At 41.2% G+C, this 16,815-nt stretch overlaps 1 protein-coding gene across 1 annotated transcript in view; it reads right to left on the bottom strand.

Moving 5' to 3' along the window:
- LOC308679214 (uncharacterized protein) overlaps nucleotides 1–16,815 on the bottom strand; it is a gene marked incomplete at both ends in the record, with an annotated part of 173,080 nt that overhangs the window by 14,961 nt on the left and 141,304 nt on the right. The window contains 2 exons of the mRNA XM_081346805.1: nucleotides 9,175–9,309; nucleotides 13,904–14,050. Of these exons, the coding sequence (XP_081202931.1) occupies nucleotides 9,175–9,309; nucleotides 13,904–14,050 (282 nt within the window). The remainder of the gene's footprint in view (nucleotides 1–9,174; nucleotides 9,310–13,903; nucleotides 14,051–16,815) is intronic.

Here is a 16,815-nt window from a genome sequence, read left to right as displayed (position 1 = left end):
GTGCTTACACTGGGCATGTCTGCAGACCTTTTTTTGTCCTAAACATGAGTGATCAACTCAAGTTGGTGTTCTGGACCAATCTTTGAGAAGGCAGTAGAAATACTCTGTCAAGTGATTTTGGGAAGAAAAGAACCCACCACAAGTCCACCATCCATGACAAATGGATGCTGTACCAGGTTTATTTTTGTAGGTCCAACTTCAAAATGTGATGTGGATCAAGCAGTTTATGTGACTAACATTCTATCAAACCATTTTTTCCCACTCAGAGGAATCTGTAATTAAGTGATGATTGACTTGATCTAAGGGGATTTATTTGGGCGCAAGCTCCTTAAAGATGAATAAGATCATTTTAAGCAGGGCTCTTCAAACTTGGCCCTTTTATGACTTGTGGACTTCAACTCCCAGAATTCCTCAGCCAGGCATGGCTGGCTGAGGAATTCTGGGAGTTGAAGTCCACAAGTCATAAAAGGGCCAAGTTTGAAGAGCCCCGATTTTAAGTAACATTTTCAATTCAAAATCAAGATACCTTCAATTAGTTAGGTCACAATGTCAGAATAAATCCAGCTTCCTCCTTGGACCATAATGCTGAACCATAATGTCATATGTGTGATGGAATGTGGTCCAGAGTGGCAGGAGGGAGGGAAAAGAGACAGAGGAGCCTTGAATGTTGGGTGGCCCAGAAAAGAGCAAGGTCGTATCCTTCCTAGCAGCTCACAGAATTGATCTATACTTATGCAGACAATTGCTTTAGTCTGGCAAAATTAATGTCAGGCCCAAAGAACCAAGAATAACAAAGTGGGTTACTTCAGAGCAGTTCCTTTGTTGTTGTTTGCCTGTAGACAGAATCTTGCCAGCAACTATTTGTGTAAATATATATCTATTCTGTGAAGTGCTAGGGAGGGTCTGTCTTTGCCATCTTCCTGCCCACCAGACATTCTAAGCCAGGGGTCCTCAACCTTGGCAACTAAGACTTGTGGACTTCAACTCCCAGAATTCCTGAGCCAGCCATGCTGAGGGGAAAGGGAGAGGTTTCCAAGCTGAGCCATGCTGGCTTAGGAATTCTGGGAGTTGAAGTCCACAAGTCTTAAAGTTGCCAAGCCCACCCCCCCACACACATCTCCAGACTACATTCCAGCATAGTAAGTTATTAAAATGTTTTAATTGGCGACTTTCTCCAGTGAATCAATTAAACACCCAAACTCTAGTTCTTCCGAGTTTACTTGATTGATTTTTGCTATTGTAGGAAATAATTGGTTTTAAACTGCCTTTCTTGATAGCAGACAAACATTTTAAATTCCTTTGGTAAAGGATGACCTGACAGACATCCTGATAGAATTCTAGCAATCACCAGCTATTATTTTATCTATCTGAAATTGGATAACTCTTCACCGGGAGTCTATCTTCTACCTTCTATGTACTCTTGCTGTGAAGTAGGGATCAGGACTGCAGACTTGAAAATTATTTTGCCCTGTCTTCAACATAACACCCACCTTTTGTACAATATATTATTTCTACTTTATTTAGTTATTTTCTCCATTTCTTTTTTGAAATTCGTCTCCTTCATTAGAAGAATGATCAAAGAGGGAGGAAGTTTTGTAAACAGGGAAGCCGATTTACATTTGTAACAAACCAGGCTGAAGAAATGCTATTAAAAGTGATGGTGAGAGAAATATACCATCTTAATTTCAACTTGCGGGGGAAAAAAAGTGCTTTATGTTAATCCCAAATAAAATATTGAACTGCCTCTTCCTCCTCCTCCTCCTCCATCTCTTTCTTGCCTCATATTTTTTGCTTCAGAAAAATATGTATCATTTTGTATGCTTGCCTATTATGATAAATTGCAACACCAATTGTCTTTAATTAGAACATGAATATTTGATGGAAATCCTGCTGGCTGGATCAACATTTCAAAGGGAAAGCAGGGATGCTCAACAGATTGAAATCAAGAAAAGAGAATTTGACTTAATGAGATAATTATCCCCGCTCCAGACTTTGAAAAATAAGCTAGATTCTTCTAAGAAATCAGACATCATTTCCTCAAAAGAGAAAATTAAGTGTTTGGTCTCCTACTAAATGTTCCATATCATGCTGATGTCAGTTGCAAGGAGAAGAGAAAATGGATGCCTGCATTTGGTCTGGCCATAATTATTTGACCTAAGTGTGGTTTGTATGGAGGACATGATAGCAACTTTCCAATATTTGAGGGGCTGCCCCAAAGAAGAGGGGGCCAACCTATTCTCCAAACCACCTGAAGGCAGGACAGGAAGCAACGGATGGAAACTAATCAAGGAGAGAAGCAACCTAGAACTAAGGAGAAAGTTCCTGACACTGAGAACAATCAATCAGCCTTCAGAAGTTGTGGGTGCTCCATCACTGGAGGTTTTAAAGAAGAGACTGGATAGCTACTTGTCTGAAATGGGAAAGGTTAGAGGGTCTCCTACTTGTGCAAGTGGGCTGAACTTGAAGACCCTTCCAACTCTGCGTTCTGTCATTCTGACCTCATCAGGTATGCCATTAAACAGAGCGCTGATTCAGGTGTCATGCTAAGTCAGGAGTGGATAACAGCCATTTTAACGCAAGGATTTATATATTTAATTTGATTTAATTTTAATTTATCTATAATTATTTTGGCTGGCAAAGGACACCAGAGTGTGAGGAAGACAAATTCATGTTGCAGGAGGGGCAGAGAAATTACAGAACCACAGAAAGTCCTCAAGTTAAAACTGTAATGGCATCTTTGCTAGATCTCATGATGGTCCTAAAACCAAGCCAAGATGATCCTAAAACAGTTTGGTTACGTAACTCACTTGATTTTAGGACTGGCAGGTTTTTAAGCAAACCAACGGCTCACTGTGATAGTTTTGCCAAAAACCAGAAGCAAATGCCAATTTTCAGCAAAAGCCTAGTAAAATGCGATCATGGGATTGTGGGATGCTGGATGTCAAGCGCCTGAAATACAGTCGCTTGATGGTGCGGGTGACACACCTGGGGAGTACTTTGAAACTGCCTCTTAAGTACCCCCCAGGTAGGTCTGTTGGAACTTTGAATGGTTGTTAAGTGATTGGCTTTTTATGGCCAAGGTGGAACTAGAACTCACTAGTGATTGACCCAGCCAGTTCTCATGCCTAAGGCAGGACTAGAACTCACTGTCTCCTGGTGATTGGCTCAAAATCACCCAGCCTCCTTCATGCGTAAGGCAGTACTAGAATTCACAGACTCCTGGTTTCTGGACTGATAACCTTAACCATTAGACCAGGGGGTCTTCAAACCCTTTGATGACTCATGGACTTCAACTCTCAGAATTCCTCAGCCAGGAATTCTGGGAGTTGAAGTGCATGAGTCATTGAAGGGCCAAGTTTGAAGACCCCCTGCATTAGACCAAACAGATCATAGTTTGTTATGAGTACAAACCGCCTCGCCTCGCACACTCTTATTCCTTCTCTGACCCAACCACACACGCCTGTACACTTTTTTTCTTTGCATTTGACTAAGTCTGGCTCTGTCTTTGGAAAGTACGCTTAAACTGAACAAAACTTGCTGTTAACAAGCCAACTTCAAATCATAGTCGCAAAGCCAGAGCAAGGCCATCCCACTCAATAAGCTGTAGATAATCTGTATTCACCATTTGTATTCACCCAGCCTCTCCGCAGAAGGCCACGGAACAGGAGCGTAGCAAACCTAATCTCTGGACTTACTCTCACAGTGCTAAATCAAGGCTAAGCTTTATGTCCAAACATGGCTACATTCTCAGATGAACCTGGCGTAGAAAACGCTCGAGGACAACAAGCCATAAATCATGACCACAACTCCCGAACGATTTTTTTTTCATATGCTGGAATGCTGGTAAGCAAAGAATTATTATATAAATCCACCACTGATTTATGGCTGCGGATTATTATTTGTCAACATTTTAATTAGTCTCCTTTCTACAGAAGGGCAAAGCAGAGGACACCAAAGTGATTTGGCTATATTTCCTGAAAATCTTTTGTTTATGGTATACGTTCTCTGCATGTTTTCCCCTCCTTTCCCTCCTCTTTTAATTTCATGTCCTACGCAGATTGTTTACAGTGTTAATTGCTAGTTTAGACAATATGCTTTGTCAATATTTATACAGTGACAAAAGATGAGTGTGGTGTTGGGTTTTGTTTTGGGTTTTGTATCATTGTTGCGTGATTTTTATTTGTTTCTTTAATAAAACACACAAACACCATTCAGAATGCTGGAACACCCTGCCGTGCTCTTGGAAAGAGCTGTAAAACAACCACTGGCATTTCCCCCCCCCAAATCTAAAATAATTAGCAGTTGGGTTCAGCAATTTGCTAAGCGTGCTTGGTAGAAACAGTGGGTCCAGTGTTTGCAAAAAGGTCTAGCAGAACTAGGAAAAAAACAGAGAGGGGGTCAACAAAATGATGGGAAAGACGTAGAACAAGCAGGTCCAACCTGTGGGCCACAGACTGCATTCAGCCCCAGAAGATAATAAATATAAGAAAATATAATTAACTATGTATAATAATAATAATAATAATAATAATAATAATAATAATAATAATAATAATAATGATGATGATGATGATGATGATGATGATGATGATGATGATGATGATGTTGGAAGGGAACTTGGAGGTCATCTAGCCCAACCCCCTGCTCAGGCAGGAAACCCTATACCATTTCGGACAAATGAGTGTCCAGTCTCTTAAAAACTTCCAGTGTTGGAGCATTCACCGCTTCTGGAGGCAGGTTGTTCCACTGGTTAATTGTTCTGTCAGGAAGTTTCTCCTTAGTTCTAGGTTGCTTCTCTCCTTGATGAGTTTCCATCCGTTGTTTCTTGTCCTGCCTTCAGGTGCTTTGGAGAATAGCTTGGCTCCCTCTTCTTTGGGGCAGCCCCTGAGATATTGGAACAGTGCTATCCTGTCCCTCCTCGTCCTTTCTTCATTAAACTACACATACCCAATTCCACCAACCATTCTTAATTTCTTAATGGGGCCAAGATATAGAACATAGAGTAAGAGGGCTGGCAAAGACCTTGGAGGTCTTCTAGTCCAACCCCCTGCTCAAGCAGGAAACCTTATACTATTCTGGACAAATGGTTGTCCAGGTTTAAAAAAAAACTTAAAAACCTCCAGTGACGGAGCACACACAACTTGTGAAGGCAAGCTGTTCCTCTGATTAATTGTTCTCACTGTCAGGAAATTTCTCCTTTATTTCTAGATTGGATCTCTCTTTGATAAGTTGTCATTCATTACTTCTTGTTCTGCCTTCAGGTGCTTTGGAGAATAGGTTGACCCCCCTTCTTCTTTGTGGCAGCCCCTCAATTGTGGGAATACTGCTATCATGTCCCCCCTCGTCCTTCTCTTTGTTAGACTAGACATACCCAGTTCCTGCAACTCTTCATCATATGCTTCTAGATCTCTTATCATTTTTATTGCTCTTCTCTGCACTCTTTCTTGAGAGGCTTATTGAGTGAAAACAATTCCTCTTCACTCAATCCGGGCCCAGACAGATCAAAAGGTTGGATAAAAAGGCAGGACAAGAAACAACGGATGGAAACTAATCAAGGAGAGAAGCAACCTGGAATCCTGACAGTGAGGACAATTAACCAGTGGAACTGCTTGCCTTCAGACGTTGCGGGTGCTTCATCACTGGAGGTTTTTAAGAACAGATTGAAAAGCCAGTTGTCTGAAATGATATAGGGACTCCTGCTTTAGCAGGGGATCGGACTAGAAGACCTCCAAGTTCCCTTCTAGCTCTGACTATCATGACGTAGAATGTTTGAGTCTCTTCACATTGGAAAAACAGAGGCAGAAGTGACACAACCAGTGTGCATAAAATCAGACACAGGATGCAGAAAATGGACGGGGATCCATGTTTCAAAAGACTTAATGACATGGACTTGAAGGAGATACATGAAAATTCCCAATGCCTTCCAAAACAGAATATTCCTTTATCTAGGATAATAAGTTTATTATGGTTTGACTTGACTGCTTTCCATTAATCTGGGGGCAACTCTTAGTTTTTATTTATTTATTTATTTATTTATTTATTCATTCATTCATTCATTCATTTGTTATAGCCACCAATTTCAATCAAGAAATACTGCGTGGCTTATAGTTCTAAATCTATAAAAACAATTAAAAGAATAAAAAAAACATTTTAAACAATAAAAGCATCCCAAAAATAAATATATACAGATATGGATAGATCTTCTCCTGAATGGAGATGGTATATGACTCAGGGTAATTAGGATATCTAATTATAAGTATATCTATGTTGTTTTAGAATAAGTACAGGGGAAAAAAACATACTTCCAGCTATGGTGAATTTGTCCAAACCTTAAAAATTACTGATGCATTTATATAAGTGGGTAAAATTATAAATGAAAAAATTAAAATAGATGCCCAAAGAGCATTTTTTAAGACTATTCACTGAGGCTAGTAATAAAATAAACTCTAAAAAGGTGTTAATTTGCATACTGACAGCAGCAAAAATGGTGACATCTGAAAACTGGAAGTATTATCTGTCCTTAGATCAATGGGACAGTCTTATTCATATACTTTTTCATTTTGTCCTAAGGCAATATTAAAATCTTTCATTAACCAAATAAACAATATCAAAGAATCCGTTGCTTGAAATAGTCTGATATGAAAAGAGCTGAAGTGCATATAAGAAGTTTAGAGTTATTGAATGGTAATAATTGTAATAATAAAGAAGGTACTGTTGACAAATAATGTGTATTTCTGCATACATGCTTTACAGCAATAAGACACAGCGATGCCATCAATATCTGGCACATAGAAGTGGCATTTCTGGGACATGTGTGTGTGTGTGTATGTGTGCGCTCGTGTGCATGCGTCTTTCAGTCAGTGTTGATTCCTGGTGACACCCTAAATAAGTCCCTGCATTTTTCTTGGCGAGGTTTTTCAGAAATGGTTTGCCATTGCCTGTTTCCTAGGGCTGAGAGAGAATGACTGGCCCATGGTTACCCAACTGGCTTTGTACTTAGCGTGGGTCACCACAATATAGAAAAGATGCTGAGACTCTGGAAAGAGTGTAGAGAAGGGCAACAAAGATGTTTAGGGAGCTGGAGGCTAAAACATAGGAAGAACGGTTGCAGGAATTGAGTATGTCTAGTTTAATGAAAAGAAGGAATAGGGGTGACATGATAGCAGTGCTGCAATATTTGAGGGCTTGCCCCAAAGAAGAGAGGGAGTCAAGCTATTCTCCAAAGCACCTGAAGGTAGGACAACAAGCAAAGGATGGAAACTAATCAAGGAGAGAAGCAACCTAGAACTAAGGAGAAACTTCCTGACAGTGAGGACAATCAATCAGTGAAACGGCTTGCCTTCAGAAGTTGTGTGTGCTCGAACACTGGAGGCTTTTAAGAAAAGGCTGGACAGCCATTTGTCTGAAATGGTATAGGTCTCCTGCTTGAGCAGGGGGCTGGACTAGAAGACCTCCAAAGTCCCTTGCAACTCAGTTATTCTGTCTAGAACTCACAGTTTCTTTCCAATTGCCTTCAACATTACACCAAACTGGCTCTCTTCATTTGTGATATAGCATCACAAATGTGTCATTAGTTGCCCCCTACAACTATCCACAGTAGCCTAAGAATGCATGGAATCTGCTTTGGGGGCCATTTATCTCACCCTGATGGTGAAGTCTGGCCTACTGGTATTAAAGACGCCGCTGGCGATGATGCCCAAACTTCCTGTGTGCAGTTGTAAGGTTTTTTCTTGTGGCTTGTAGCACAAATCAGACACTCTTTTATTGATGGACCCTAATAAGCCCATTTCAGATGCTTTTTTTAAAAAAGGTTTCAGTGAAGCAATCTAGGAACTCACAGTTGCTTGTTTCCTCTACTAACAACACAACTGTTGTTAACTGTGTTGCTTTTCAGAAGCTTTTCAGATGTGCTTTGACTGCTGGGTCGGTCTTCAGTAGCCTGGTGAATTTAATTTATTGGCACATTTCATTTGCATGTGAATGTCTACATTAAAGAACCTCCTTATGTATGTCTGTAAACATGCTGCCTATGTACAGAGAAGTCACTTCTGCCTAACAACTCAAGCAATCTACCTTCTTTAGTGCACAGAACATAAAATGACCAGGTTGGAAGGCACCTTGGAGATCTTCTAGTCTGGAGACCCTATAATATTCCAGACAAATCTCTTCTTGAAAACCTTCAGTACTAAATGACTACTCCACTACTTCTGGATGGAAGTTGTTCCATTGGTTGATTGTTCTCACTGTCTGGAAATTTCTCCTTAGTTCCAGGTTGTTTCTCTCCTTGATTAGTTTCCACCCGTTGCTTCTTGTCCTGCCTTTCAGCTGCTTTGGAGAATAGGGTGACCCCCTATTCTCTGTGGCAGCCCCTCAAATATTGGAAGACAGTTATAATGCACCCCCTAGTCCTTCTCTTTATTAGACTGGACATATCCAGTTTCTGCAAACATTCCTCAAAAAATTTAGCCTCCACTCCCCTAATCATCTTTGTTGCTCTTCTCTGCACTCTTTCTAGAGTTTCAACATCATTTTTGTATTGTGGTGAATTAGAAACTCAAAATTGCAATGTATGGCTGTGAAAGTTGGACCATAAAAAAGGCTGAGCGCCAAAGAATTGAGGCCTTTGAACTACGGTGCTGGAGAAGACTCCTGCGAGTCCCTTGGACTGCAAGGTGATCAAACCGGTCAGTCCTAGAGGAGATCAACTCTGACTGCTCTTTAGAAGGCCAGATCCTGAAGTTGAAACTCAAATCCTTTGGCCACCTAATGAGAAGGAAGGACTCACTGGAGAAGAGCCTCATGCTGGGAAAGGTGGAGGGCAAGAGAAGAAGGGGATGACAGAGAATGAGGTGGCTGGATGGAGTCCCTGAAGTAGTAGGCGTGAGCCTAAAGGGACTCCAGAAGATGGTAGAGGACAGGAAGGCCTGGAGGAACGTTGTCCATGGGGTCGCGATGGGTCGGACACGACTTCGCAACTAACAACAACAACAACAGAAACTCAAAGATGATATTAGATATTTTTTAAAAAAAGAAAGGTTGTAATATGGGGCAAAATTCACTGAACAAATGTCTCGCTTAGCAAAAAACAAAACAAAACAATTGGACTCAATTGTGGTGGTAAGTCGTGGATTATCTGTACGTACAGACTTACGGAATCGGCAAATAGCACCTTACCTTGGTTGCAGAGGGGGCCAAAAAACCCTGGTAGGCAATCACATTGGCCCGTGACGTGGTGGCAGGGAAGTGTGCTGTGAAGACACGGAGGACAAACCTGGTTGCAGTGAAGTCCGTAGAAACCAGGGGGACAAACTGAAAGCAGAGAAAGGAATAAATAAAACTGGAGACCAAGCTTAAAAACACGATATGTAATCTCCATCAATTACAATACACTGCGGAGGATTTTTACAATTGATGGGCTATTAGAAAGATTATATAGGAAGTCCTTATTTAGCGACTGCCTCATTTAGTGCGCGTTCAGTTACAACGGGTGATGAAAAGTAACTTCATGAGCTATCCTTGCACCGACAACCTTTGCAGGTTTGCAGAGCAAAGGGAAGCTGAAATCAGATGAGAAATACACTCGGAGTTTTATTTAAGCAACCACTTCACTTAACCATTAAGTTGCCAGTTCCAATTGCGGTCGCTCAAGGAGGGTTGTGTGTAAAAAATACAGAAATAATCTTTGTTCTTAGAGCTACTTTGGGAGTTTGATTAATCGTAGGGAACTGAAGAGGGTCTTAACTATGCCCCGACCCTTTGCACACGTATGTGACATTGATGGACATATAAAGCAGGCAGGGCTTCAATTGCGGGGTGACAATCACAATCCTGACGTTTTGGACTCCCCCGCGGATGCTCCTGAACTGAAGCTAAACTAGGAAATTGAGAGGAAAAAGTGTAATAATCACAATTCTTGCAACATGAATATCCAAAATGGTAGTTAACATTGATAGAATATTGGCCTTTTCATTCTCTGATGGACATTCAATAAAGTGCTCTATGACACCTAAATAACAGAATATTATGAACCTAAGCATTCGGTACAAGCATCATTGCACTGAAATAACATTATATAAAAAGGATCGAGCCAGTTCTATTTTAACACTTTATGCATAAATTATACTCTCTTCAAATGTCACTCATTTAATTATGATTCTCTATATTCTCTTCTGATTTATTAGCCTTGTTATATTTTTAGGTGTACTTTAGCACAGACTTCTCCTGGCGACGTTTTACCAGCATAGATACTCCTCAAGTTACAACAGTAATTGAGCCTGGGATTGCCGTCGCTAAACAATGTGGCGGTAAAGCACAATGTTGCATGACTGCAGTGCTTGGAGACAACAATCTGGCCACACCTAGAATACTGCAACCAGTTTTGGTTACCACACTATAAAAAGTGTGTTGAGACTCTAGAAAAAGTGCAGAAAAGATCAACAAAGTTACAGGAACTGGGCATGGCTAGTATAGTGAAGAGAAGGACCAGGGGTGACATGATAGCAGTGTTCCAATATTTGAGGGGGGTCTCACAGAGAGGAGGTAGTCAACCTATTTTCCAAAGCACCTGAAGGCCAGACAAGGAATAATGGATGGAAACTGATCAAGGAGAGATTCAACCTAGAAACAAGGAGAATTTTTATGACAGAGAACAATCAACCAATGGAACAGATTGACTTCAGAAGTGGTGGGGGCTTAATCAATTGAAGCTTTCCAGAAAAGACTGGACTGCCATCTGTCAGAAATGGTGTAGGGTCTCCTGCTTGGGTGGGGGGGAGTTTAGACTAGATGACCTACAAGGTCTCCTCCAACTCTGTTATTCTAGTCATCTCAGAACAGAATAGAATGAAATTATGAAAGAATGGAATGGAATAGAATAACATAGCATAATAGGTTAGGTTAGGTTAGGTTAGGTTAGGTTAGGATAGGATAGGATAGGATAGGATAGGATAGGATAGGATAGGACAGGACAGGACAGGACAGGACAGGACAAGACAGCAGAACAGATAAGATGAATAGAGTAGAGTAGAGTAGAGTAGAGTAGAGTAGAATAGAATAGAATATATGGAATGGAATGGAATGGAATGGAATGGAATGGAATGGAATAGAATAGAATAGAATAGAATAGAAAATATGGGATGGAATGAAATAGAATAGAATATATGGAATGGAATGGAATAGAATATATGGAATAGAATAGAATAGAATAGAATAGAATAGAATAGAATAGAATAGAATAGAATAGAATAGAATAGAAAATATGGGATGGAATGGAATGGAATGGAATGGAATGGAATGGAATAGAATAGAATAGAATAGAATAGAATAGAATAGAATAGAATAGAATAGAATAGAATAGAATAGAATAGAATAGAATAGAAAATATGGGATGGAATGAAATGGAATGGAATGGAATAGAATAGAATAGAATAGAATAGAATAGAATAGAATAGAATAGAATAGAATAGAATAGAATAGAATAGAATAGAATAGAATAGAATAGAATAGAATAGAATAGAATAGAAAATATGGGATGGAATGGAATGGAATGGAATAGAATATATGGAATAGAATAGAATAGAATAGAATAGAATAGAATAGAATAGAATAGAATGGAATGGAATGGAATGGAATGGAATGGAATGGAATGGAACGGAACGGAACAGAATGGAATGAGTTATCTTTAAGCTGGAACACCATTGTCTGGCCAAATTAAGCACTAATTTTCCCCTCTCTCTCGAGTTCCTGGAGTTACATTTGGAACCCTCGGGAATTCATTGTGGTAAAAATGATTCCCCCTCCACTTGCTTCCCTGACATATAGAAACACTGCCAGCCGCAGGAAGCAGGGACCTGTAATGGAAGCCCTGCAAGGTCATTAACGGAGCCGGGGGACCGAGGTCAAGACAGTAGCAGCTTTAAATAGGAGAAGAACAGCAGCCAATTATTTCAGAACGGAGAGCAGCTGCCTTGTGGCAAGAACAGCTTGAGGAGCAGAAGAGGACTTCTGCTCAACAGCGAGAGTTATTTGTAATGATGAAGATCCTGGTGTGGGAAAGAGACCTCCGGGACGTGATTATTAAACTCCGAGTAGGTCTTCCAGCCACTTTGGGCCATTTCCACTAGTAGGGAGGTCTGTTATCAAATTATTCATAAGGATTAGAAGGTTCTTTTCACAGATTCTGCCTGTAGTGGGGGGATTGGTAAGGAAATAATGATTAAGCCAATTATTTTTAGTCATACTGACCCTTTACAACTTATACACTGCTCCATTTCTGCAGACTGTGAGCAGCTTACCTTATAAATATCAGAAGATGAAACATTAAAGTCAATTACAGATAGTCCTCAGCTTATGATCATTTGAAACACCCAGTGGGTGACCTGCTTTTGCTTTGGGGTTCCCAGGCATGTGTCCCCCTCTTTCTTTTCCCTCCAGTGCTGTCTTGTGCAAAAAAACAGGGATGAGAAATAGCAAGAGCACTTAGACTTATATACCGCTTCACAGTGCTTTACAGCTCTCTTTAAGCAGTTTACAGAGTCAGCATGTTGCCCCCAACCATCTGGGTCCTCATTTTACTGACCTCGGAAGGATGGAAAGCTGAGTCAACCTTGAGCTGGTCAAGATCGAACTGTTGGCAGTGGGCAGAGTCAGCTTGCAATACTGCATTCTAACCATTGCATTCTAACCATGATTCTAACCATGATGGCAAGAATAGAATAGAATAGAATAGAATAGAATAGAATAGAATAGAATAGAATAGAATAGAATAGAATAGAATAGAATAGAATAGAATAGATAATGGAATGGAATAGCAATAGAATAACAATAGCACTTAGACTTATATACTGCTTCATAGTGCTTTACAGCCATCTCTAAGCAGTATACAATATCAGCATCTTGCCCCCAAACAATAATATGGGTCCTCATTTTACCAGCCTCGGAAGGATGGAAGTCTGGATCAACCGTGAGCCGGTCAGGATCGAACTGAAGAATTGCAGAAGGGAAAGGTAACCTAACAGATTAGATCAGAAGTAAACCACCAATTTTGCCCTTACAGCAAAGTTCGCCAAAATGGTTAGCATCAACCCCCATGAGTTGATATCAGTATCCATTATTTTTGTTGCACCTGGCATGAATTTAAAATTTTAATCCAATTAACCAGTGGAACAACCTGCCTCCAGAAGCAGCGTATGCTCCGACACTGGAAGTTTTGAAGAAGAGACTGGACAGCCATTTGTCCGAAATGGTATAGGGTTTCCTGCCTGAGCAGGGGGTTGGACTAGATGACCTCCATGGTCCCTTTCAACTTTATTATTATTATTATTATTATTATTATTATTATTATTATTATTATTATTATTATTATTATTATTATTATTATTATTATTATTATTTATTTTCAGTATCACTCAATATAATCCACGCAAACTGTTTGGGATCCTCCATAATTGTTAGAAGTGGGAAGGGCTCTTGGGAGCAAAACATTTTCAGAAACACTGCTGTAGCGCAGAAGTCTCTAAACTTGGCAACTTTAAGTCTTGTGGACTTCCCAGAATTCCCTAGCCTAGCCAGCCATGGGAGGGGAATTCCCCAACTCCACATGGGAGCTGAAGCCCACAAGTAGAGCATGGCCAAAGCAGTCAAGATACTAGTCACAACAGTCACAATAAACACCCACAGGGATTTGGACCCTACATTGGCTGAAAATGAAAATAAAATGCAACAAAAACTGCTAGTATGCTTACTGTCCAAAACATTAGCAGTCCTTTCAATGCTCTAGTTTTCCTTCCATCACATGCAAAAGCACAATTCGTCAGCAAGTTCGGGAGGGATTCAGGAATGGCAACCTGGATCAAAAGGAGGAATTGTTGGGTTGCATTGATAGGGCAAAGCATGAGATTCTTACTTCTCTGGCACATGGGTCCTCGATAGCCCGGGGCACACTCGCAGATTCCATCTTCCGGAGAGCAGGAACCGCCATTTTCACAGTTGCAGGCAATGGAGCAGTTGGGTCCCCAACGGCCTGGTGAGCACACGCTGTCACAATGGATGCCTGGGGACAAGCGAAGATGCGGATCAGTTGTGCAGAAAGAAGGACTCATGTATTGGTGGAAAGGAAGTTTGCACTCTTCTTAGGCTTAGGGCACTCTCGGGTTACAAATGCAGAGGGCTGTGTCTTCAGCATAGGACATGTGCCGGAAAGCCCGATGGGTTTGAAGGAAATCCTCGCAAGTTCATTTAAGGCAGGAAGTGGGGTCTGAGGTGAAGTTATTCTCTTCCTTAATCTTTAGCCTTCCCCCCTCCTTTTTTAAAAAAGGAATAAGTTGTAAGCCTTTTTTTGTTACCGTTGTTGTTTACTGCAATCTTTCTCAACCTAGCAACTTTAAGATGAATGGTGTTAAGCTCCCAGAATTCCCCAGCTAGCCCGCTGGCTGGGGAATTATGGGTGTTGACGTCCACAGATATTTGAGAGACAATATTTGAGAAGTTGCCACAAAGGTGATGGGGGGGGGAATCAACTTATTCTCCAAAGTACCTGAAGGCAGGACAAGAAGCAGCAGATGGAAATTAATCAAGGAGAGAGGCAATCTACAGTAGAACTGTAGGAGAAACTTTGTGACAGTGAGGACAATTAACCAGTGGAACGGCTTGCCTCCAGAAACTGAGGATGCTCCATCGCTGGAGGTTTTTAAGAAGAGATCGGACAACCATCTGTCTGAAATGGCACAGGGTCTCCTGCTTGAGCAGGGGGGGTTGGATTAGAAGACCTCCACAGTCCCTTCCAGCTCTATTCTATGTTTTAAGATGCTTGCTGGGGAATTCTGGGAGTTGAAGTCTAGACATTTGTGATGGAATGTAGTAAGGGGGTGAGGGCACATTACAGAGGAGTAAGAGGCAACTCAGCCCAGGTACCGTGTGTGAGAGAAAGAGGGTGAGGACAGCCCCTCCCTAAGAGTGCTCAGAGTGTACGGCAAGATTCTGTCGATAGATGTGGAACAATAAAGAATTCAGCTTGGTAGGTTCACCATGTGTCATTCTTGATTTTGCCAGACTAAAGCACTCTTAGCCTCTGCATCTACCATATGCTCTGAGAACTATTAGGGAGGGGTCTTCTTCACCCTCCTTCTCTCACACAGGATATCTGGGTGGAGTTGCCTCTTACTCCTCCGTAATGCGCCCCCTCCTGTCTGGGGATCTACCTCCTCACTGTGTTCCATCCCATCATGCTGGCTGGGGAATTCTGGAAGCTGAAGGCCACAAAGAATGAATGAATGAACCTTTATTGTCAAAGTACAACCATGTATACATTGAGATTGGCTGAGCCTCCCTTCGTGCCCCCCCCAACTCACAGTGACAACAAACCCACCATCTTGTTACACCATGTGAGCTAATTGCACAACATATCGGCCTCGCAAGTCAATCATACATAACATTATAAAATTATTTCCCCTTCAAGAGCCTAACAGCCCATGGATAAAAGCTGTTCTTCAGCCTGTTGGTACGGCTGGCTATACTCCTGTATCTCCTACCCGATGGTAGAAGAGTAAAGAGATACCGGCCAGGGTGTGAGTCATCCCTGACTGCAAAATTGATCTCCTGTGCTTCGCTGTGTATCACATACACAACGCAAGTGAAAGAGAGAGAGGTTTCAATCATGTGTTCGCAGACACCATCCTCATGGCTTTGAGAACCCCAATAGCCAAGAAGGACGGCTAAGCAGACCAGCAGTTCTACACTGTGATATTGCGATCAAAGGATGGACAAGAAGAAAAACCAATGTTCGCTCTTGTTATTCTTGGGGTAAGAAAACAAGAGAACCCATTTTATATTTCAATCTCCCGAGGAACTTCATATCCTTGCAGGCCATGATGACGATGTTAACCTCTAAATGACATAAACCGCATCATTCAGTCATTCCATGATGAGGTCACACTGTGTGTGATGCAGTTTCCTCCTTCAGCCTGTAGATGCTCCTGAAACTCCACCGGTTGAATTCTACAACAGTGAACTCAGGAGGGAGAAAATTGCTCTTTGCGATCATTATTAGATCTATTCTACACTTTCAGGTCTGGATAGGTCTCACCTGAGTTATAATTTGTCTATCTCCATTCTTCTACAAATGTCACAGTTCTCTTTGATCATGTCTTGAATTCTCCATCCAAATTCCATTTCAATTAGCAGTAAGGTACTTGTCCATTATGGTTAAAGATGTAATTATATATTTATGTAGGTTTTGGGGTTTTTTAATCTCACAACAGAACAGGGCAGACATATGTTAGGGATGTACCAACCTCTTTGTAACCTTCATCTCACTCAGCCATTCCCAAACACGCCACACTGCAAAGCTTTGAAGGCCAAATATGACGGCCAGTGCCTTTTACAGAATAGCCTTGATCTGAGGGGCCCTTGGTACTCTCTGAGCTTGGTTGTTTTCTTGAAGACATTTCATTACCCAACTAGGTAACATCATCAGTGCTAGAAGGACATGCACAACACTGATGTTGTTACCTAGTTGGGTAATGAAACGTCTGCAAGAAAACAACCAAGCTCCAAGAGCACCAGGCACCCCACAGTTCAACCCTGAGCTACAAGTATTCTCCTTTGATCTCATGAGCTTTTGATAAGGTCACAAATGTTTTCAGCCTATTCCCTTATTTTGCAGCTTATTGATGTTTTTTGTGTGGTAAGTTCTAAACTCCCATGAGCTTGAAGTTCATCTTAGTCACCCCAGAAGACAAGCTCAGGATCAAAAAAGATCTTGACAAACTTGAACAATGGGCCCTGTCCAACAAAATGAGTTTCAGTGAGGGAGAAAAG

This window comes from Vipera berus (genome assembly GCF_964194415.1).
Source record: "Vipera berus genome assembly, contig: HAP1_SCAFFOLD_46, whole genome shotgun sequence".
Lineage (NCBI taxonomy): Eukaryota > Metazoa > Chordata > Lepidosauria > Squamata > Viperidae > Vipera > Vipera berus.
The sequence above is the reverse complement of the archived record's forward strand: the minus strand, read 5'-3'. Positions and strand labels throughout refer to the sequence as shown.